Here is a 23,274-nt window from a genome sequence, read left to right on the forward strand (position 1 = left end):
TTGGTCATAAACCAGAGTGGCCTGATGGTGGCGTTAGATGAAAAGTCACCAAAGTTATTATAAATCCATCCTGAGGGAAATTCTAATGCCTGAACCAAAAAGATTTAATGACAACCGTTTCACTCAAAACCACAAATATCACACTCTAAGGACACTGCTGGCATGGCTAAAAATGTCTGGGCAGTTTCAGGGGTCACGACATTGCAGCGCCCTTAAAGCTGGTTTTCAGAGCTCACCGGTGGAGTTGAGGGTGTTTGCCGTCTGCCAGCCAAACAGCCTGGAGGGGTCCAGAGGATGGAGTGACTGGAAACACAACAACTCAATAATGTGCTTTCAACTTTACAGAAACAAGCAGTGAGTTCGTTTCACCAGAAGACTGTTCTACTTAACAAAAACCGAGTGTTTGTTAACAGAGAGGGAGCAGCAGGATGAACAGGATTAATGGGCTCCTGTAGCTTTAACACTTTTTAACAGAGGCTGACAGGTGCGAGTGTACCTGCAGGAGGTGGTAGACCGAGATGTCAGAAGACGAGTTGTTTCCTCGGGGCCCAGCGGGGAACAGGGCGGCCCTCAGTTTAGGGTGTGGTGCCAGCGCCATCTTCAGGAGCTGGGGGTCGACAGTCCTCTCTGACCTGCCTGACCTTTCACCCTGGACCACCACCTGCACACAGGAAGCACATATAGGACTGTTCCAGACCCAACCAGGTGGATCAGCTTTCACATCACATCCCAGAAGACACCGATGTTAAGAGGGATTAAATCTGCTTGAGATTACAGTGTCTGTAAAAGTGGGAGAGTCTTCATGGTGAAGCTGATCGTGCATCCAGCACTTATTTTGCAAAAACTCAGTAGGTAACAATTACAGTAAAGTTCTTGCACAATAGAAAGTCTGACACTGTGTAGGATTCAAAACTGTGGCAAAACCAAAGGGGTTGGGTCGGGATCTAGTGACTTAGGCACATATGATCGACAACATTTTCATACCCGAACCACTCAGAAGCCATTTAATTACTCAGGTTTCTGCTGTGAGTCTTCTTCACCCATCTGCACTTCACTGTAAATGTACACCAATCAGCCATAACATTACGACCAGCTGCTGGTCATAATGAAGATCTTCCCTTTGCCGCCAAAAAAGCCCCGACTCTGTCTGATTTATCTCACCCACTGACAGGTGACATGGTAACAAGATAATCCGTGTTAATCACGTCACCCGTCAGTGGCCATGACAGCTGATCGGTGAACGTGAACAGCACATTACTGGGAGCACATTTCAATTCCTGCCCACTGAAGCAGGACAGAGCGTCAGTCAGGAGGCAGAGTTTGTGGTCTCTGCAAGAACAGCTTCTTCCTTCATTTTTGTCTCAAGCTGACTCTTACTGAGATGCCGTCTTAGCTAAGAAAATACTGAAACTGAATGGTGGAACAATCCCTGCACTTGGTTTTGCCTGTTGTATTATTATTGTATTACATTGTTATGGCTTTCATTCAGTCTACAACATTCAGGCGGCGTGAGCTCAGCCCGGGGGGACTTGGCTTGGGAGCCAGAGGGTTGCCGATTCCAGCGTGGACCACTGCCGAAGGTGGCCCTGAGCAAGGCCCTGAACCCCTAACTACAACGGCCCACTGCTCCTAATAGGGTTAAATTAAATGCAAAGGACAAATTTCACATGCTGTGTATAATTACATTTGGACTGAATAAAAATGAACTGAAATGAGTTGTGTTTAAGGCTCTGTATCCCAACAGTCACCGATTTAAAAGCTATTTTTGCAGAGGTAGAAACACGCATGGATATCTGACATGAATGTTTGCTGTGCTTGTTGAGTCACAGCTCCTGGTTCCCAGGTGGGATTAGATTGAATGTTTACCTGGTCGATTCCTCCGGGGGCGAACATGATGGCGGCCAGGGCCAGCAGACTGTGTCCCTCTAACAGCAGACTGCTGAGAGACGCCTGGCTGCCGGGTAACAGCACCTGAGCACTGGTCAAACTGGCCTGGAAGACCAGTGCTGGATCTGGAACAGGCAGACAGACAATATATAATGATATAATGTTTAAATGGCTGGGCTTCTTATAAGCCTGCGACAGCCACAGATACCAGATTTATTTCTCCCCCCCCCAGAGCATTTGATTTATTGATTGCTTCCAAAATAACACAAGAAAATCTTACATTTTATATTTGTCTTTGATATGATCCATAAAATAAAAAATGAAGAGGAAGGAAGCTGCAATTAATCTGTCAATACTTTTTTCAAATTCTAATTTCTTTAAATTGTTGCTTACTTGCTTAAACATCATTATCAAATGTTGGAAATGAATGAAAACTGTCCAGGGTGACGTATTTAAATGTTTTGTTTTGGCCAAAACAGTCCAAAGATATTCAGTTTAGAAGGTTACAAGAGAGTAAAGCGGCAAATCCTCATATTTGAAAAGCTAGAACCAGAGAATTTTTGGCATTTGTGCTTCATAAATTATTAAATTTGTTTAATAAATGTTGTTCATTATAAGGAAACACCATATCCATCATCGTAGCAGCCCGGTACCTGACAGATCTCTGGTGATCTCCTGGATCTTCACCAGCATCTCAAACCAGGGCTGGCTCTCAGACAGGCTCTGATTGGTCAACAGGGGACAGTTTCTTGGAGTCAACCTGTGGAGGAGGGACACAGAGTTTATTGGCAGCTATTCTCCCAGTAAGCTGTAAAACTGAAATCCAATAAAAAGCACATGCCGTCTTGTCAACACACACCTGTAGTGCTCCAGGTAGGAGTAGAGCAGGTACTGGAGGCTGTGGTCCAGGCAGAAGGTGATGAAGAGGCTGTGGAGGTCCAGGCCCAGAGGGGAGCGGTACTGAGGGACAGGAGGCGATGAAGCCATCACCCCTCCACCCTGAGCCAGCCTCCACAGCAGCTGCTCCAGGTCTGCCAGCTCCTCCGGGATGAACAGGCCTCTCCTGCAGGAAAAGACACAGACATGAAGCCAGCAAGAAGTGTGCACGCCAGGAAACGGATAAGTCAAAGAAGTCAACTTCAAAACCCTGCATGAGGATTCAAACTGATCTGTGATGCTTTATATTTAGGGCCCGAGCATGAAACACACGAGGTCCCTGTTGGAACTGAAGGATTTATTCTCCCTTCCTTCTGCAAAGTTACCTAAATTTTAGGGGCCTAAATATGCTCGAAAACTCGCCAAACTTTGCACACACGGCGGGGGGGGGTGAAAAATTTCCTATTTTATGGTTCTTGCGTATTTGTGTGTCAAAATGGCTCGCTAGCGCCCCCTACAGAGCAGCCCCCAGCCAAAGTTTCACCTACGTGTACGAAATTTCTGTTGTACGTGTATCATGTCCAGATGTACAAAAAAGCCTCTTGGAGTCCGATCGACTTCAGATGTTCGCCGTCTAATCTAAAGTTGTACTTTTAATCAGGAAGTTGTTGTAACTTCAAATCTGCACCAAACTTTACATGCTTGATAACAGTCCCGCCCCCGAACACATCTACATGCCAATATTCATTTATACTCGTAGCGCCACCAACTGGCGACAGGAAGTAAGCTCTGTCTGACACCCATCGTGCGACGTAAATCAATTTTCACAACGTGTTCCACACTAGACGTGGTGAGACCTAACGTATAGATACCGGGTGTTCTGTCGCGCAACATGGGGGACACAGCAGGTGACGTTTAAGTCCTCGTGCAGTGTTTGAAGTGTGTGACAATTCAGAGCTTCAGGAACATACGGCGCGAGGGCCCGCCCAACGCTGCATGCAGCTTTAATTTGTTGTCATTTCTGTGTTGACAGGATTTGCTACCAACACAACCACAATAATTGTCTGGTGTGTATTTAGTGTATAACAAAATATTTGCTTCTTCTGCCCTTCTGGGGGCTTTTGTAGCAGAAAGAAGAAAGAGCAAATCTGTCCATTGCAGTGAATAAATATCTACATCTGAAGCTGTGTCAGTTCTGCTTAATCTGTGTTCAAACATCAAATAGCACAAATGAACTAGCATCATCTGAGAGTAAAAATTGAATTACAAGCAGTTGATCCATGGAGAGTGATATGCACATTGCTAAATCTAAAACACTTCAAATAAAAATATGTGAACTGCAGCCTGATTTCAAAACTTCAAATGAACTCTAACTTCAACATTAAACAAATATGGATAATCTAAGACAACTTATATAACATCCTTTCTTTTAGCAGGGCATTCATACAGACCAGTGGCTGTGCACAGTTGAGACTGCATATTTTGTGTGTATCTGGAGTATTAAAAATTATATATGTGTATAATCTTCTAGGCACAGTTGCACATATTTTTTGAAGGAACTGGGCATCTTCTGAATTGTGAATAGACGTAAACATTATGTGTCTCTCATGTGCTGCAGTAGGTTTCTCAGGCTGACCACTGCGACTACAATCCTCAGCACTGCCTGTTTCTTTGTGCTTTTTGAAAGCATATCCCGCATGGCATATATTTAAAGCAATATCCCTTCAAAATACATGTGTACCTCGAAGAATTGATTCTCTGTTGAAGGCAAAGGCTGGTTAGATTTTTCATCTGTGCATTCACTTTGTATTTTGTTAAATGATAAATTCTTACTTCGCAGCATTATTCCTACACCTGCCTAAAACTTTTGCACAGTATTGTATCTAGGAGTGGGAATTACAGGGTAGCTCACAATATAATACACGGCTCACGATAACGATAATATCACGATACAGCAATTCTGCGATAATCGATGTGTCGCTCGACAATCCTAAAGTGATACATCCCGATATCTAACTATTAATACAAAACGCCTGTGAAAAAAAATAACTATTTATTTGCTGCAAATCCAAACTGTTAGAAAAGAACACAATTCTGCTCAGTCTGTAAAATAAAACTACAGAGCAATGATGGGCTGGAGTATCGATACAGTAGCCATGGAAAAATGTACAACGACTAAGGATTATGCACAACATAAACGGCACAACGTGACATTACTCAAGAAGATTACTATGTTGTTAATGTAGAGATGATGCTCTGTCATCCTGATATATTACCCAACCAAATGGATAAAAGCAAAATAAGTGGATAGAATATTGTAAAATTATGTGGCATGTGTGTCGGTAACTATCAGAGAGGTGAAAATGGCTGCTGTACCTGGCCAGCAGGTCCAGTATGTTCTCCCTCATGGAGGTGCTGCACACTGTGTTGTGTTCACCAGCTCTGGGGTTAACTCAGGCCACTGGGAGGCATCAGAGGTCTCCCTGTTCCGGATCCAGTCGACCACCCGGCGCTGGTCATGCAGGGCAGTCAGGTAACGCCACAACACCGCAGAGTCACAGGAACTCAACTCTAACAAAAACAAAAACGCAGAGGAGGGAATGGAATCTTCCAAACAAGCAGAATTAAAGGAGACGGTCAGGAACCAGTGTGTGGGTCTACCTGTGTGCTGGAGTCTGGACAGGAGGACGGCAGACTGGCAGCTCTGGTCCCAGTTCCTCACCCAGTCCAGTCGGAGGTTCCTCCAGAGCCCCCCCCCATCCTCCTCAGACCTCTTCTGTCCCACCAGCTCCTCCAGAACCCCCCCACCACCACCAGTCTCCCTGCGGACCATCTGGACGACCCTGTCAAGGGGGAGCAAGGAGAGGTGAGCGGGTAAGAACAGAAAAAGAGGAGAAATCTGGAATTCACTCAAAGGAGGGCGCTCAGAAGAGAGGAAGGAGGTGGAAAAGAGATGAAAAGGATTCAGAGGGGTCGAAGAGGAGTAAGACTGTGGAGAGAGGGGTGGTTTTCTAAGGAGGTGCAAAGAAGATTGAGATGAGGAACACAAAAGATTCAGAGAAGATGGTTTGACAGGACAATGTCTTGACACTGTTCTTGCGCGCCTTTTGTTGTTGATCTTACCAGATCTGCAATTTTATTGTATCCTAAAAGACCCAATATAATCCAACCAGCAAGTCTCAGACTCAAAACTCTTCACTCAACAGTTTGATTTTCTTTGTCCAGTAAGCTGCATTTTAGTTTGGTACCAGTTAGCTGCTACTACAAACAAGCTATACAGTTACTATCCTCAAGCTTTTCGTTTTTCACACTGCTTACGGTCTGTATTTATTCAGCAATAGTCACGCAATGTATGTTGAGCTAGTTTCCTGACATAAATGTTGAAAATATAAATACAGATATACACAGAATTTATTTAACTCTGAGACAAACATGCAGTATCTTTACCCCTGTGATGTGGTGTTTGAAGGGCAGCGGGATGCAGGCAGGGATCCCAACCTCTCCATCTCCTTTATGAACACCACGCTCTGCATCTCCTCCGCTGGAAAACAACTCCGCCTCAACAGCTCCTCCACCTGTAAAGATGCACATAGAGAAGACATCAAAAACATACGGCTGCTGACGGTGAGCCCAAAGTCAAGACCAGAGGTTATCGAGATGAAGACAAGACCAAGACTTTTAGGGGCTGAGACCAAGTCGAGACCAAGACCAGTTCACCACGAGAACGAGACCAGAGGTGCTTCTCAGAATGATCTGAAAGATCCACATTCCTATTAAAACACCCACATACAAATACTTGGAGCTGAAATCAATGTAAGCATCACCGTTGCTGGGAAGGTCGTTAACGGTAACAACACATTTGGATGTTAACAAATAAATCAGACAATACAAAAGCGATTTATTGATATTCCCAAAGTTACGGTCTTGACTGGTTTTGAAATAAAATCCAGAGTCCTCAATGTCCGAGACCGAGACAAGACCATCAAAAAGAATTCCGCAACACTAGCTGTCAGGTAGAAAGGAGACTGTCGTTGTATTTAGTGTTCACACCAGACTCACCACAAACTCCCTGAGCTCTTTGTCGTTGGTGTAGAGGCAGATACTGTGCAGCTGCTTCTTCACACTGAAACCCTGAAAACACAAAATAACGGCACTAAACTGTCAATTTGACTTTAAAAAAGAAATTCAGCTTTGTGTTTTTAGCTGACAGCTAACGTTAGCGTCACATCCTGCCTACTGTTTGCTGAAGGGACTTTTGGGAAAATACTTATTTCCCTTATTTTCTAAAAGTGTGTTGAGGAGATCAATACAAGTCTCAGATCTGTGAGTTAAAGGCAGAGCTGGATGTTAAAGTAGTTACTGGACTTTACTCCCCCAAAGAATGTCTGTTTATAATAGATCAACAAATGAGATACGTGTTAATCACTGAGCTTTGTTGTTATGTGTATTTTTGAACTTGGAAAAAGCCAGGCTAGCAGTTTCCCCCTGCTTCCAGTCTTTATGCTAAGCTAGGCTAACCACGTCCTGACTCCAGGTCTGGACACAGACATAACATCTCACGCTCATGTTAACTGTTACTGGTTTTTAAGATACTGACATTTGGCATGTGACTTTGAAAGTGTTAGCATACCAACGTTAGCATGTTAACATGTAACATAAAGCAAATATAAATTAACGAGCGAGGTCTTCTCACCATGTTAATGAGGAGCGTGTTGGCGGTCTGCAGGTCTCGCCGCTGCAGGCAGGAGAAAACCTGACGCAGACCCTCCATCCTCAAGGAGGCCAGACGCTGTTCCGGCCGGCTCCGCCTCCTCAGGACAGCCTGAGCTCTGGGGATCTGATTGGTCAGGACGGACTGACGGACCACTTCCTGCAACACACGCACATACAGAGTAAAACAAGAAGGGGCACTCACACACAGATGAAAACTCTTTTCGCTACCTAACTGTGCAACCAAACTTTGTAAAGAAATGTCACCTCTGTCGGCAGCTGCTCCCACTCGTCTCTCTGAGCCGCCTCCTCAGCAGAATCAGCAGAATTGGTGCTGGAGGTGTCGCCCCCTGCAGGCCAGGGGTATCTCTTCATGTAGCTCCTCAGTTCGGTGACGTACCGATCAAGAACATCCACGCAGATCCGCACTCCTGAGTCCTCGTCTGCAGACACAACAGACCAGTTTTAACTCTACTAACAGGTGGTTTAAACAGGGTTTCTGCAGGTTTCACCTGGTCAAATTTAAGACTGTTTAAGACCTTTTTAAGACCACTATGAATGAAATTTAAGATCTAAATCGCGACATCAAAAAAAGAAAAGTACATAGGAAATGCAGTCACAAAACTACCTGCAGAGTAAATAAATGTATTCAATAATATTTAGGTTTGTGTGATGTCTACAAAATTGGCATTGGACGATGTCAACAATGAAACATCAGGATGGATGATGACATTGATAAGCTACGTAATTAACATGCTGACATGCTGCATCCCAAAAGCTAAACTTGCTAAATAAGTCTACTGGGTTTGAATTCTAACCATCAGAGCTGGGAAAAGTAATTTAGTTAGTTTTGATGCTCAGCACCAAGCTGTTTTGAGCCTCACTACCTGATAATGGCAGGAAAACACTGTTAATATGACCTCAAGAATTATTACAGACAGGACTGTTCATGTTTGCCTTTTGTGTTTTAATTTACTGCTTTATTCATTTGTAGAAATTAAGAAATAGGCAGCATGACAACCACCTCCCTTCTGTATTATTATAAGCATTTCATTTGAAAATCAAAATCCAAAGGAACAATCTCCTAAAAGGACTGGTTTGCATCCCTGATTTGCTTTAACGTTACCAACCTCAGCTCCTCCGAGGTCACCACTTTCCTTTCTTTATAATTTAATTTAACTTTCAAGATGTGCAGTACAGGACAGAGCTGTAACCTGACAACTTCATGCTGATCTTATCCTCCAGCCGTGCATTGAGTGTTACCGTAGCTTACTGAAAATCATTAATGATCGTGTGACATTTCAGTAGCGACATTAAGCAGGCTTCAAATACGTTGCTAGCGACTGCTTTTAGCCAAGCCCTAAGCTCTGTTTCTTTCAGTCAAGAGTCGCTAAGGTTGCACTTTCGCACAGCTGAAGAATATATCTGTTTTCTACCTGTGGTACAGTCCAAAAGAGACTGGCTGCAATAACACGACAGATGCATGTTGGTCTTTGTAGTCGTATAGCGAATTATATTTGGACTAGCGAAAGAAAGAACTACAACCAGCCTGCGATCGATAGATCTATAGATCGATAGAGAGAGACATAGAGAGATAGTGAGAGAGATAGATAGATAGACATAGATAGAGAGACAGAGAGAGATAGATAGACATAGATAGAGAGATAGAGACATAGAGACATAGAGAGATAGAGACATAGAGACATAGATAGAGAGATAGAGGGATAGAGAGACAGAGTGACAGAGATAGAGAGAGACATAGATAGAGAGATAGAGACAGAGAGAGACAGAGAGATAGATAGAGATAGAGAGAGACAGAGAGATAGAGAGAGACATAGATAGAGAGATAGAGACATAGATAGAGACAGAGATACAGAGATAGAGACATAGAGAGATAGAGAGATAGATAGAGACATAGATACAGAGATAGAGAGATAGATAGAGACATAGATACAGAGATAGAGAGATAGATAGAGACATAGATACAGAGATAGAGACATAGATAGAGAGATACAGAGATAGATAGAGACATAAGGAGATAGATTGAGAGATAGAGACATAGAGACATAGATAAATAGACAGATAGAGAGATAGATAGAGATAGAGACATAGACAGATAGAGAGATAGAGACATAGATAGATAGAGAGATAGAGACAGATAGATAGATAGAGATAGAGACATAGATAGACATAGATAGAGACATAGAGAGATAGAGACATAGAGACAGAGAGATAGATAGAGACATAGATAGAGAGATAGAGACATAGAGAAATAGATAGAGAGATAGAGACATAGATAGAGACATAGCTAGATAAGATAGATGGAGAGATAGATAAGAGAGAGATAGAGACATAGATAGAGAGATAGATAGAGACATAGATTGAGATAGACATAGATAGAGACAGAGAGATAGATAGAGATAGAGACATAGATAGACATAGATAGAGAGATAGAGACAGAGAGATAGATAGAGACATAGATTGAGATAGACATAGATAGAGACAGAGAGATAGATAGAGATAGAGACATAGATAGACATAGATAGAGAGATAGAGACAGAGAGATAGATAGAGACATAGATAGAGATAGACATAGATAGAGACATAGAGAGATAGATAGAGATAGAGACATAGATAGAGACATAGATAGAGAGATAGAGACATAGAGAGATAGATAGAGAGATAGAGACATAGAGAAATAGATAGATAGAGAGATAGAGACATAGATAGAGACATAGCTAGATAAGATAGATGGAGTGATAGATAGAGAGAGAGAGAGAGACATAGATAGAGACATAGAGAGATAGATAGAGACATAGATAGAGAGATAAGTGGAACTTTTTATCGTCTGCCTGATGGCAGTAACTGGAAGGAGTGATGGAGAGGGTGAGAGGGGTCACAGTTGTGCAGTTCAAATAAGGGGTTTTGTGGTGAGCCGATTATCTTGCTGCAGTGGTTTATTATGCGTGAGAGTTTGGTTTCATGTTTGACAGTGAGGACGTTGTACCAGGATGAGATGTTGAAGGTGAGAATGGATTCAATGAGTAACGAGTAAACCAGAGTTAAAATATCCTTGCTGACATGAAAAGTCCTTAATTTCCTCAGCAGGTGGAGGCGCTGTTGTGCTTTTTTGAACACGGAGTCAGCGTGTTTTGAAGCATTTCAATGTGGAGTAGCGTTACATCGATGATTAAGACCTGTTTAAAAATATTTAAGACCTACAACAGAAACTCGCAAATTTAAGGCCTTAAATTTTGCTTTTTAAATTTAAGACCTTTTAAGACTTTTTAAGACCCTGCGAAAACCCTGTTTAAAACTAAACATCTACAGCCGTGGACAGAAAAGTGTGTGTGTTGTCTCATGATGTGTGTTGGACAGGACAGAGGTGTGTGTGTGTGTGTTGCCTTACACTGTGCGCTGGACAGGACTGAACGGATCTGTGTGTTGACAAAGCTCATGGTGATGTTGAGCAGCTGTTCAGAGAACTGTCGGCTCTGAGCTTCGCTGTTTGATTCTCTGACAGCCGAACACAGAAGGTCCAACGCAGGACACAACTCCTGGACACCTGCACACACAAACACAGGTCAGACACACAGCTTTATGCACAACAGCATGTATGAAACGTCGATGATTAAAGCAACTTTTCGTTACAAAGAATTTGGATTCAGGCATTTAAAGTGAAAGATTAGAAAAGTCGAGGCAGTAAATCGTCTCTTTATAAACAGTTTATGAAGTGTGTATCCGTACTGTCTGTCAGGCTCAGTGTGGATGCTGCAGGCTGATCGGCAGCAGGGTTCAGGATGTTCTCTTTACTCTTCAGGTAGAAATCCACCGTGTCCAGCTGACGATTCTTCAGTCCAGCCTGCAGAACAAAAAAACAGCTTTAAAAGAAACAGCAGAGAGACGGCTTTTATCTACAGGTCATCCAGATGTCATCAAGGTCTGACCCCGAATAGCCGAAGATTCGATGCTTCGATGGGCGGAGCCTGATTCGACTGTCAATCTCACAGTCGAAGCTTCGCAGCGAAACAAGAATCACGCCATTTTGGCGATATGGGGGTGCTCAACGTCTGATTTTACACAGAACTACCAGTTTTCTCCCAATAAGTTAATATACAGCCTGTTACAACACACATTTAAACATTTAATGCTGTAAACAAACATGTAAAAAGAATAAAACTTTCTATAAATGTTTTTAAAGTGCATGAATAAACTGTAACCCGAACCCTGGGGCGTCATGCGCATGTGTGATGGCAGCAGAGGAACACTGAAGAGATGTTGTGCTGAGTTGTTCGCACCTCGCGGGACTTTCAGATCATTTATCACCATTGATGAACCACACAAAGATTATTATTATATTATTTTATCATTTTTAAAACAGCCGGCTACTTGAAATAGACCCGCGAGGAACCGCGGCGTGCACGCAAAACTTATGATTCAAATGATTCAGTCGACTACAGGCAGGACTTGACGATTCTAGGGGACAGCCCTAGTTCATTCTAACCATCTCCTCTGAGTCTGTGCCGTGTCAGTAAGGGTGCGTGTTGCCTCCTACCTGCAGGGCGTGGATGGGGATGGAGCAGCGCCCCCAGCTGTTCAGGTGACAGACTGCGTCGACTGTTGCTGCGCTCCCAAATAACATCAACCTGCTGAGCAAGTCCTGCTGGGACACTGAGAACAAGACCTGGAACAGCCCAGCCTCTGCAGACAGACAGACAGAGATTTTTGGTGCATTGGCTTAAAAATAGTCTCCTTTCAAAAACAGCTAAGAGATCTTTCCAAGAGGAACGCTCACAAACGCAGATAATTACAACCCAACACACGAACGTCTACACAAAATACAAAACGTTAAAAACAGTTATATTTACCTTTCGTGGATTGTTCTCTGATATGTATGTTCTGACGCTGCATGAAAACTTTGTGGCCTTGATGTGTTTGTTGTATAATAATGTGGAGGTTTGTAAGTAATATTTATGGTGATGACTTTTTCTATTTTTCTAGTTTAAATTATGTCATTTTTGTCTCTTATATATCTTGTGAGGTCACATGTTGTGTTTATTATGATACTACAGTCTGTGACATTTTACTCTCTTTACATTCACTATACAGAAATCTACATCTGTTGATAATGGAATCTCTCTGGGACGATATCTTACTGTTACAACAGAGAGTGTTGTATTTAAGCTTAAGCTCAATCTATAGTATTGGAAATGTGAATGAATGTTCTGTAACGTTGCCCAATTTCATTTGGACGTGGGTGATTTGTGCAGACAAACGAGTCACCTCCTACAAAAGATGGTTTCTCAGTATGTCATGGAGGAGCTGAGCCAGATGAAGATCTAGTTCCGAAACGTTGCCAGCTTGTAAATATATTTTTGCAAGTTTCTTTGCAGCAAATGTTCTTTTTACAGAATAAAATACTTTGTGGGGCAGCTACAACAGCTCAGATGTCAAAGCTGGAGTCTCTGTAGATGCCGCCGAGGTTTTAGATGCGTCAGTGGCTGACTTACTCTTCAGCAGGAGTCTGTGCTGTCTCTCTCCACAGCGCTGAACTGGAGCCGCCACGCCCTCCGCACGGTGGTAATTAACCTTCCCTGACTCTAAATCCCATAAGGCCACTGCGGTCTGTCTGTTGCCAGGGGAGACAAAGGTAAGCTGGGCGGAGAACTCGGACACGGTGAGTAGAGACGGAGTGGACGACTCGGGGATGGAGAAAGCAACGGTCGCTCCCCCGCAAGGCACTCTGCTGTGGGCTGAGGGCGAAGCCTGCTGCGACTTCAGGTGGCGGAGGGAGGAAGACCAGGAGGTCCCGGCAGGCTGGGGGGAGGAGGAGGAGGAGGAGGAGGTGGGAGCTGCATCCTGCAGAGCTCTGCTGTACATGGAGGCCAGACGAGCTTTCCAGGAGCTAGAAAGGAGTCAAAGTTAGAGGTCTAGACTAATAAAAATTAAGAACAGATAAACTTACCCAAACGTTTTGTTGACCATTCAACCCTTTAATTGTGTTAGTGTGAAATATTTAAATAATTTCGGGCTGCAAATAGTTTCTTATCTGCTTGATTAATCGTTTAGTCTTTAAAATGCCAAATTAAATGATGACAAAAGCTCCTGATAATTTCCAGTGACATCTTCACAGTGTCACAGTCTAAACGGTCTAAAACCCAAAATATATCCCACTTACTGTCAGACAAGACAAAGAAAAGCATCAAATCCTCACATGTAAACAGCTGGAACTAGTCAATGTCTGGTTTTTGCTTGAAAAATGATTGAAACTATTAATTATTTATTAAAATAGGTAATGGTAAAACTACTGTACTACAACAGACTGTTAATCACATCAATTAGTAAATGTTCATATGATAAACTCAGTTGTCGTAACATAATACCTGCTAAATATTATCATAGTTTTACTATCATTATAAATTGAAAGAACTTGTCTCTACTGGCCATTTGAAATCATTGATTAAGGAATTGGAGGCTGATTCCATTACTTTTCATTGTTTTGACATTCTGATTGTAAATTTGCTGCGTCAGTTATTGTTAACTGCGTTGTTTTTGTTTTCTATTTTTGACAGCTGTGTTGTTGTTTTTATATAACGACTTGCTACTGCTTAGGATGCTTTTTAATCTCAATGAGCATTGCCTGGTTAAATAAAAGTTTAAAATAAATAAATGAATACTATTGTGAGCATGTTAGCTCAGAGCATCACCGTGCCTAGCAGCCTCACAGAGCAGCTAGCACGGCTGTAGACTTCATAATAAAACTTTTAGAGCATTAATGCAGCTGACACTTTGGATAAAAGCGTCAGATAAATGAATAAATGTAAATGTATATGGAAATCACACACCGAGCCGTTTAAAGTTTAAAATTGAGCGTTCAGAACAGGGGGGATATCTGAGATTTTGTCTCACAGGGACCTCTTTTAAATACTTTTACCTCATTATTTGAAGCTTTGGTCATGTTTAACAGGAACATCGGACATGGTCACATTATAGAAATGCCAAGAAATGTGAAAAAGCATAATAATAGGTTTGGCCTGAAGACCTCAGAGAGCGACCAGAAGTGTGTGCGTGCAATAGATCCTGCATGTAAGAGGGAGCTTGACCATGCAAGACACTGTAAGTAATGATTAAAATTTTAAAATGCACTCTAAAGCCAATCAAAAGCCAATGAAGGGCATCAAGCACAGCAGTAATGTGCGATCACCTGCTGGTCTTAGACAAAAGTCTTAAAGCTGCATTCTGTACAACTTGCAGTCGGTCCACAGGGGATACGTTTAAACAAGTACGTTGCAATAATCCAATCATTATGAAATAAAAGCATGAACAAGCATCTCCATCTCTTCGTTAGAAACCACACCAATCTAAGAATGTTCCTGAGATGGAAAAAACAGGAAGGAACCACAGATTCAACATGACTGTTAAAACACACACCCAGATTTCTCATAACAGTGTAGTCAGAGCACGATAGAGCACCAAAGGCCTGCCAAAAATCAGCACCTCAGTTTTATCTGAAGTTGCAAAAAAAATGTCTGCCATTCATTTGTTAATGGAGGCAAAGCAATTGTGCAACAAGGACAGTTTGTCTTGGCTAAAAGATATATATATATATATATATTATATATATATATATATATATATATATAAAATTGGATGTCATCAGCATAACAATGATGAAGATATTTCTTTAAAACTACCAATAAGCTTTCCAAGAGGAAGTCTTTAATTAGTAGTTCATGACGTATTTCAGACTGTGTAATCGGAACAATATTAAGAGTTACTATGGCTGCCAGTTCAAGCAGCCATTGTAATGTAGGTATTGTAATTGTATGCCTGTTATCACCTCGGTATGGCCGATGGAACTTCAAGAACCACGATGGAATGAAGTCCGGGACATATTCGTGTTTTCCATGACAATTTCTTCACACGCAAATATCTGATGATCCACGTGTCTGTATCCTGTCAAATAAACTAAAGTAAAAGGCGTTTACCGGTCAGCGCTGAAGGCTGATCCCAGGGCGGCAAGGCTGCAGCTGGAGCTCGACAGGCTGTCCTGGTCTCTTGGGTGATGGGGCTGGAGCGGGGGGCGAGAGGGGGGAGCAGCACACAGTAGGTGGTCTGGATACATCCTGGAAGACAGAAATAACAATCTGAAGTTTGTTTTGTTTTACCTCTGAATGCACCAAAGCTTGGTTAACTTGCAGATGGGTGGGCTGATCCGATGAGCTTCTTGTAGTGAATCATTTTAATATTCAGGAACATTCACATCAGAACATTTGGCAAAAAAAAAAATACAGGCAGTGGGCCATGTCTCTGTAGCGCAGTCAGGATCTGTTCAGTGGGCAGACAAATCAACATTGTTCCCGTGTGCAATGTTTCCTCTATAATGTGCTGCTTATAACCTCATTTGTGCGGCATTTATGTGTTTTATTGTTGCTTCGGGGATTTTGATTAACATGAAATGACGTGTTTGATAAAAACAAGAACTAAAAATGGGAAAAGTGTCCAAAAACTGTAGAGCTTTCGGCTCGTTTCCCTGCTGCTGTACCTGAAGTAGCGGTTGAGGTCGACGGCGACGGCAGCGTGAGACTGAGTGACGGCTACGACCGTATTGAGATCAGCTGACACCTGGAGGAGGCAGAAGGAGGAAGAGGAGGATAAGGAGGAAGGAGGGGAGATGAGGTCATCCTCTGCCAGGTCAGAGCTCAGGTAAGCTGGGAGGTCAACGCAGGCCAGCAGACTGCCATCGGAGATATTATAAACAGCTGGAGGTCACGTTAAAGAAGAGGCTGCTGGGAGGAGTTTACAGAGTGATAATCTTAACTCATTAGCTCAGCTGTCATCCAGCCACTGAGGAAGACCATGAGATGTAGATAAAAGCTCAGGAAAAGACCAGAGATTAGTGTTGTGAGATTAAATTACATCAATTTAGTTGTGTGTGTACTTTGATGTTAGTGTATCTCCGGTTTGTTAGCTTATACTTAGTTTTGTTTATTTTAGTTTCATCGAGGCTATCTTCGTTTCATAGCTTAGCTTCAGAGTTTTCACCATAGCTTTGTTTTGTTTAGCTTATTGGAGGTTAAAGCGGCAATATGTAAGAACTGGCCACCTGTCAAATTCATTCTCCAAATAAACAGGAGCTAACTGCTGCTAACTGCAGCTAGCTGCCAGCTAGTTAGCTTAATTCGACATGCAGCTAGCGGACTGGACCAGGACACTGAGGCCCCAGCCACACTACTCCGTTTTAGTTTAAAAACGAATACGATCTCCGTCCACACCAGCATTTTAGCTGTGTATCAGAGTTGATCTGCGTCTGTGTTAAAACAACCCATCTTGTCACCGTTCACGTACACTGAGCATGCGCGTGTAAACATGAAGCAGACGGTCGGTTCCTATTAAAGGATCTGTTAAAGTAATGCAGACAAAGAACCACACCAGATTTGATTTTGCACGGACCAATAACGAGCTGGGAGAGTCACTGGGGAGTCGTCGCAAAGTAAATGCGGCGACAGAGAGAGTACAAGTGAAGGCCACGTTATCAGGTGTTATGTATTTTATTTGTTATTTATTACTTAAAGACTTTCCCTCATGGATCAATAAAGTATTTCTGATTGCCCGGTACAAAATATTTTCATATTTCCAAGTCAAACAGCAGCATCGTGATTCTGCTTTGCGTGACTTATAAAATCCAATCAGGAAGCCAAACGTGAGCGTCTGCGTCTTCGTTTCTAAAGTCCTCCGTTTTTGCCCGTCCGCACTGAAACACTCTCCGGAGTTTTAAAACAAAAAACAGCGTCGGCAGTGTTGTCAAACTTCTGTTTTAGGTGTTGGACGGGAGGTGCGAACGTAGAAAAAGGTCTCCGTTTTAAAAGCAGAACGCAGTAGTGTGGATGGGGCTTGACTCTGGGGACGACGAAGACGGGGCGGGTTTAGGACGTGGGTCAGCCAGGAGCCAAAGTCAGCAAGAAAACCACTTCTGTGTTGGACGCTCCTGTGACCGACTATAGAGAGCCTAAGTCCCTCCCCTTCATGTGGACCACCATGGGACCTTATTTCAGAAAAATATTGTACGGTAGTCAACGGCGAGGGACAACAAATATTTGATCCCGTTTGAATTGTGCCCTGAATTACACATATGATGTTTGTCAATTTAAAAAATACATTTTAAAGTCGCAGTTTGATGTAAAACTGTTCAGGTATAAGACTTTGAAAATACATAATTACGTCGTAACTTTCTCTGTCAATGACTGAAGCTAACGTCAAAAAACTTAAATGACTTCTCCAAGGCTAGCTTACTTTGATTTAGTTCAGATAGTTTAATTCTTCATTTGGTTTAGTTCAGTTTCATTCAGTTTAGATTAGTTTCTCTTATTCTAGTCAGCTTAGTTGTGTTTAGCCTAGTTAGCTTATTTATTATGGTTGATAATTTAGGTTATACTTGTCTGCATTGTATTATTGTATTTTTTGTATACTTGTACATTTTCTGATCTCCTTACTTTTATATTTATGAAAAAGACAATTTATACCAAGACAAATTCCTCGATGTGAAAATGTACCTGGAAGTTCCGATTCTGATTCTTAGCTAGATGATCAGTTATAATTAATATTACTAATGTTGGTCTAATTAGTAGCAGCAGATTTAACAGTAGGTGTATTTGTATGAGTATGAGGATACATATGAGTCCAGTGGAGCTGAGGATGAACAGGGTTTCCCTGCAGACACAGTGGTGGACAGCAGTGTGTCTGTCGCTTTCAGTCCGCCGGATGCTGCAGCAGGATGTCGTCTGCGGCTCCTCCTCCGTCTGCTGCCATTGCAGCTGCAGCAGCCAATCACAGTTCAGCAGCATGCAGCAGCGGCCGGCAGCAAACGACAACACGCGCACCGACTGCAGCTCACACACACCTAAAGACAAAGGCTCAATCAGTAATATTATAACATTCATTAACAATATACACTACTGGTCACAAGTTTTAGAACTCCCCCATGTTTGTAGTTCTTATGTAAATCTAAGTAGTTTAAGTCCAGTGAAAAACCTTAAATGGTACCAAAGTAAGCAGCAAACTGACTGAAAGAGACAAATGAAGGAAGTTTTGTTCACTATTTCACACAAGGATCAACCGATGACCAACTTTATTCTTTATTAATTGCCTTTTTAGTCACAATATAGTGGAAATACAGTTTCTGAGGGTGTATTAAGAGGCTGTTCCAAGGTGTTTACTGTAGAAATGTGTTTCATTTACTCACAATTCAAATCAGCTTTATTGGAATGAATGTCTAACAACAGTATTGCCAAAGCTACATATAAATTACATAAGAACAACTGATTTCATACATTTCATTAAATAAGTAAATAAAATTGTAAAAGTTGTGTTAAATAAATTATAAAAAAAATATAAAATATAAAAATTCCGTAAAAATAAAAGTAAATAAATAAAACAGTAAGCGCGTGCGTTAAAAAAAAAATATATATATTAAAAATTTAAATAAATGAAAGAGTAACGTGTGTTATTATAATAATTAAAAGTAAAAAAAAATAAATGGAACAGTAAGCGTGTGTGTGTTATTATAATAATAAAATTAAAAATAAAATAAATAGATAAAACCATAAACGTGTGTGTTTATATGATAGACAAAAAAAATTATAATTTAAAAAAATAAAATAAAAACTGTGTCAAATGTGAAATTTAAACTTCCACTGCTGCAGAATAACTTGAAGTTGTTAACCTATTACTTGATCTCTGAAAGCTATACATCTCTGACAAATATTTCTCAGTTTTGCTGACCTAAACTTTGTCTTTAGCAGGGGAAGGAAATGAAGCCGTGAAAGTTGCTACAGCAAACACCCTCAGACTGAGCAGCCGGTCATCGGTTGATGCTACAGTAAGATAATTTAATTGGCCATTTTATCTCTGAAAATGTCAGTTCTGGTGACGTAAACATTGCTGATCATTTTTACACCATTTAAGGTTCTTCCCTGGACTTGATCTACTTATATTTAAATAAAAACTAGAAACTTGAGGGTGTTCTAAAACACACCGGCAGTGTCTTCAGTTCTGTCAGGTTGATACTGCAGTGTCAGTGGACCCCGTCCGAGGGTCGACGGTGCGCCTGGTACTCACCGGGGTCCTGCTCTCTGACGGTCTGCAGCAGGCGATCTGCAGGACATTCAGACACACAGAGCAGAGAGACGGACGCTGATCGTTCCGCTTCCACCTCCAGCAGCTTCAGGTCGCACTGAGATCCAACAGCCAGCAGTCTGAAGCTGCTGACGCCCCGACTGTGGACGGACGCCTCCTCCCAGAAAAAGCTAGAAGCGGAAGAACATTTGAAGAGTTTGATTTGTTTCTCTGACTGCGGACACAAAGCTGAGCACATTAAGATATTTTGCCATTAGCTAGGGAATTACTAGCATCGATCCTGAGACCACAGAACTACCGTAAAGCTTCATTTCGAAGGTTTTCTGGATGTACAACAATATGAATGTTCATTTTTAAGCCAGTATGGACATGCTACACTTTGTACATCGGTTAGATTCTCCACAATTCAATCGTTCAGTTGATTTTATGAAAACAATGAGCACCAAAAGGTTCATTCAGATTTACCGGCATGTGTGTCCATTCCTTGATTATTTCTATTCCTTTAGTCCGTAAGCGTCCACCGATCAAAACAATAAAACAGTACTTCATAAAAATGTAATCCACGTTAGCTTCACCTTTATGAGCTACTACAACATTAAAGCGATTATTAACACATTAAAGCAAAAAATTATTATGTAGCAATATTTTATTCTCAAATGTCCCATTCTGCACAATGTGTACTTTCACTTTGGTACTTAAGTCCATTTTAATGGTAGAACTTTTGTACTTAAGTAACATTTTGAATGCAGGACTTTTCAGTGGTGGACCGTAAGTAAGTACTTTCCCTCAAGTCACGAACTGAAGTACAAATTCGAGGTTCTTGTATTTACTTGAGTGTTTTCTTTTCACCACATCTCAGAGGGAGATATTGTACTTTTACTACTTCACTACATTTATCTGAGAGCATCAGTTACTTTACAGAGTCAGATTTCTGGAGGTGTCCCTTTGGGCTCTGGGCAGCTGTGACGACATTTCTCACTATTGGAAAAAGTAATTAACTGCTGTCTGATACAAAATAGTTAAATCAGTTAAATCCTGCTTTTACATGAATGCACGAGGAATAATAATCATGACATACTACATAATAGTACAACAGTCACAGGGGACAGTTTTATTTCTATGTTGAGTACATTTACTTTTAATACTTTAAGTACACGCAGTCCTTTGTTTTGGTACATGACTAACAACACCATCTAATAAGCAATACATGAGATCCAATGATTTTATAAATTGCCAAGGGTCTCTTAAATGTTCATTTGTTTATTTGAAAAACACATTTTTGCTGAAATCATTAAAATTTTGCAGGAAACTGAGATTATTGTCTTTGCTGAGACAAACTAACAGCATCTAAAATACAATTCATTTAAAAGTGAACTGACTGTGTTGTATGGGTGTGTGTTTCTGCACAGTGTGTCGTGTAATTAAAACAGTTTAGGTTTTACGGATATGTACGGATACACCTATAACCTGTTTTGCTCCCTCAATTCTTTCTAATTTTTCAGTAAGCCTGTTGGTACACGTGTTGGCGAGCTAAAAAAGAACCTCAAATGACAATTTTTACTAAAACTATTTGACTTTGAAAGCGCCTGGCAAGACATCTTTCAGAAACATTTTAACTTGTTGTTACGGATAATTGCTTTATCGCCCTGATGAGTGAAATTTCCTCACTCGGTTTGGCCGTGATCCGTTTTCCATTGCAGACCCAGAGATGGCATCCCTCAATGTAGCTGGTCGTCATAGCGACGCCACACACAACTGCTGCGACGTAATGTTTAATGCGACACACACACACACACACACACACAGCTGTCTCTTGATTTTCCTCTGCAGTTGTTGCGTCAGCGGTCTGTGTGACGGTGGGACCAGGGCAGGCGGCTGGCCGGCCTCGCCAGCTCCTCCCACGGGTTGGCGCAGGCTTCCTCCGCCGCTCCTCAACTCTTTTCATAAAACTGGCAATATTCAACATCTACACAGCTGATTTCTCACCTCAAAGCTCCTCAGAAGTGGATTTAGTGATGAAATAACGTGTGAAAACTGTAAAATGTAAAACTTTCTGCTGCTGGCCTCTGTCAGGCGCACGCAATGATGACGCAGTGAATAGTGACCTGGAAGCAGGTACAACTTTTCCACAGTGGAAAACGAGTGGAACTGGTCCCGCAGAGGAAAAGGGCCTCATGTCCAGCTTATTTTCTACAGGATTTCTCTGATGTCCTTCATGTAGACTCTGCCCCGCCCACTATACAAGTCTCAGACCAATCAAAACTTTTTACATGTCAACTAGTGTCGTAGCAACAATTCAAGATCAGTATTTGTGATTGGCTGTAAAAGTGAAGCTCAAACATTATTTGGCCCATTAGTACTTTTAGTAAAGGACCTAAATACTTCTAGGACTTTTACAGTACTTGTGTCAGAGCAACTTATACTTAAGTAAAACACCTGATTACTTCTTCCACTGCTGCTCATGACAAATGCATTTTAATATTTAAAAGCTGATTTATTTCTGAGTTTTTCCATAAACGCAGATTCTTTGGGATGATAAGATGTCTGAAGTGACTTCGGGCTGCGGGACTCACTCCGTGTAGCAGCCGTCCGCTGCAGCCGGAGGGGCCTCTCTGTCCGCCGGGTCCCAGACCACTAGCCGCCCCCGGGCCCCCAGACACCCGAGCAGGGAGCCTCCAGGAGCCAGTTCAGCTTTCTGGACGTCTGCTACTTCTCCACAGTGCTGGTTCTCCGGGATCACACACACCTCCAGCGAGTCTCTGTCCGGCCGCTGATCCGCCTCCAACATCTTCACGCGTTGGACGAGCGACGTGTGAAAGAGGCTGCGGGTTCAGGTGTTTGAAAAGAAAAGCAATCTGACGGCGACAGACTGCGACTACGCCGACATTTCTTCTTGTCATGTAAACAGCAGCTGGGCCCGGAGTCACATGCCCTACTTCCCCTGTCAGCTGACCAAATCTGACCAATAGGCAAACGGCACAGAAGTCGACTTAATCGAAAGACGACCTTGGTGCACAAGTGATTTTAGCAACGAGAATTGTAGTTTCTGTGGTGGATACGATAGAGATTAGGAATTAAATGGGGAAATAAGATTTCCAGAATAAAGTGAAATGGTACTTCAGCTTTATTCTCCTCATGTTGTTTTTGTTCTTGTCATTTTGCTTCCCCCCAGCATTTCCCCTGTTGTGAAGAATTCTGGCAAAATGTATGTGGCTTTATTTCTGAAAATATTGATGAAAGTTTTGTTTTTTTTGGAAAAATGTATTGTTTGGTTTCCAGAAAATAACACACAGATAAACACTTATTTGTACTTGATTAATCTTCTTTTCATAATGGCCAAATTTGATATCCATCCTCAACTGCTGGCACCACACACGCCGCCAGCCATCGCAGGGCCACACACAGACAAACAACCACTCACATCCACAACTAAGGACAATCTGAGAGACACCAATTAACCCCGTCTGTGGACGAGGGGAGCACATGCAAGGCCGGGACAACCGGGGTTTGAACCCACGACCCTTGCTGCGAGGCGACAGTGCAAACCACTGCACCGGTCAAAATTTCATTTCACAGATTAGAAAACTTGCTTTTTTTGCCGTTAAAAAGTGTACAAACAATAAATTGTCTAAATTCAACCGTCCCTTGATTTGTACTCCTAATTTT

The 23,274-nt window shown here is 42.0% G+C and overlaps 2 protein-coding genes across 2 annotated transcripts; both read right to left on the reverse strand.

The window, feature by feature from the left end:
* Nucleotides 1-210: 210 nt before the first annotated feature.
* Nucleotides 211-5,189, reverse strand: LOC119894336 (spatacsin-like). Its single transcript, XM_038707029.1, has 6 exons — nucleotides 5,140-5,189; nucleotides 2,747-2,950; nucleotides 2,541-2,647; nucleotides 1,867-2,012; nucleotides 497-661; nucleotides 211-303 (listed from the first exon to the last, which is right to left on the reverse strand). The coding sequence occupies exons 1-6, from the start codon at nucleotides 5,169-5,171 to the stop codon at nucleotides 226-228; spliced, it is 732 nt and encodes a 243-aa protein (XP_038562957.1). The 5' UTR covers nucleotides 5,172-5,189; the 3' UTR covers nucleotides 211-225.
* A 5-nt stretch (nucleotides 5,190-5,194) lies between these two features.
* On the reverse strand, nucleotides 5,195-22,531 carry LOC119893698 (spatacsin-like; the record flags this gene model as incomplete). The annotated part of the gene is made up of 15 exons (XM_038706019.1): nucleotides 22,182-22,531; nucleotides 19,591-19,778; nucleotides 18,146-18,373; nucleotides 16,019-16,235; nucleotides 15,462-15,599; nucleotides 12,984-13,378; nucleotides 12,029-12,174; nucleotides 11,221-11,335; nucleotides 10,883-11,038; nucleotides 7,741-7,916; nucleotides 7,457-7,633; nucleotides 6,823-6,894; nucleotides 6,211-6,338; nucleotides 5,425-5,606; nucleotides 5,195-5,334 (listed from the first exon to the last, which is right to left on the reverse strand). Coding segments are annotated over exons 1-15 (2,673 nt in total), but the record flags the coding sequence as incomplete, so codon positions are not given.
* Between the last annotated feature and the right edge of the window lie 743 nt (nucleotides 22,532-23,274).

Source organism: Micropterus salmoides, unplaced genomic scaffold (assembly GCF_014851395.1).
Source record: "Micropterus salmoides isolate LMB-PRFRI ecotype aquatic unplaced genomic scaffold, ASM1485139v1 Ms_hic_scaffold_8, whole genome shotgun sequence".
Taxonomy (NCBI): Eukaryota; Metazoa; Chordata; class Actinopteri; order Centrarchiformes; family Centrarchidae; genus Micropterus; species Micropterus salmoides.

Bases quoted from the DNA above. Each gene is read 5' to 3' on its own strand.
- LOC119894336 (XM_038707029.1), bottom strand. From the start codon at position 5,171: ATGAGGGAGAACATACTGGACCTGCTGGCCAG. The intron at 2,951-5,139 runs GTACAGCAGCCA...CTTTTCCTGCAG, and splicing joins ATACTGGACCTGCTGGCCAG to GAGAGGCCTGTTCATCCCGG. The intron at 2,648-2,746 runs GTGTGTGTTGAC...CCTCCTCCACAG, and splicing joins TCCTACCTGGAGCACTACAG to GTTGACTCCAAGAAACTGTC.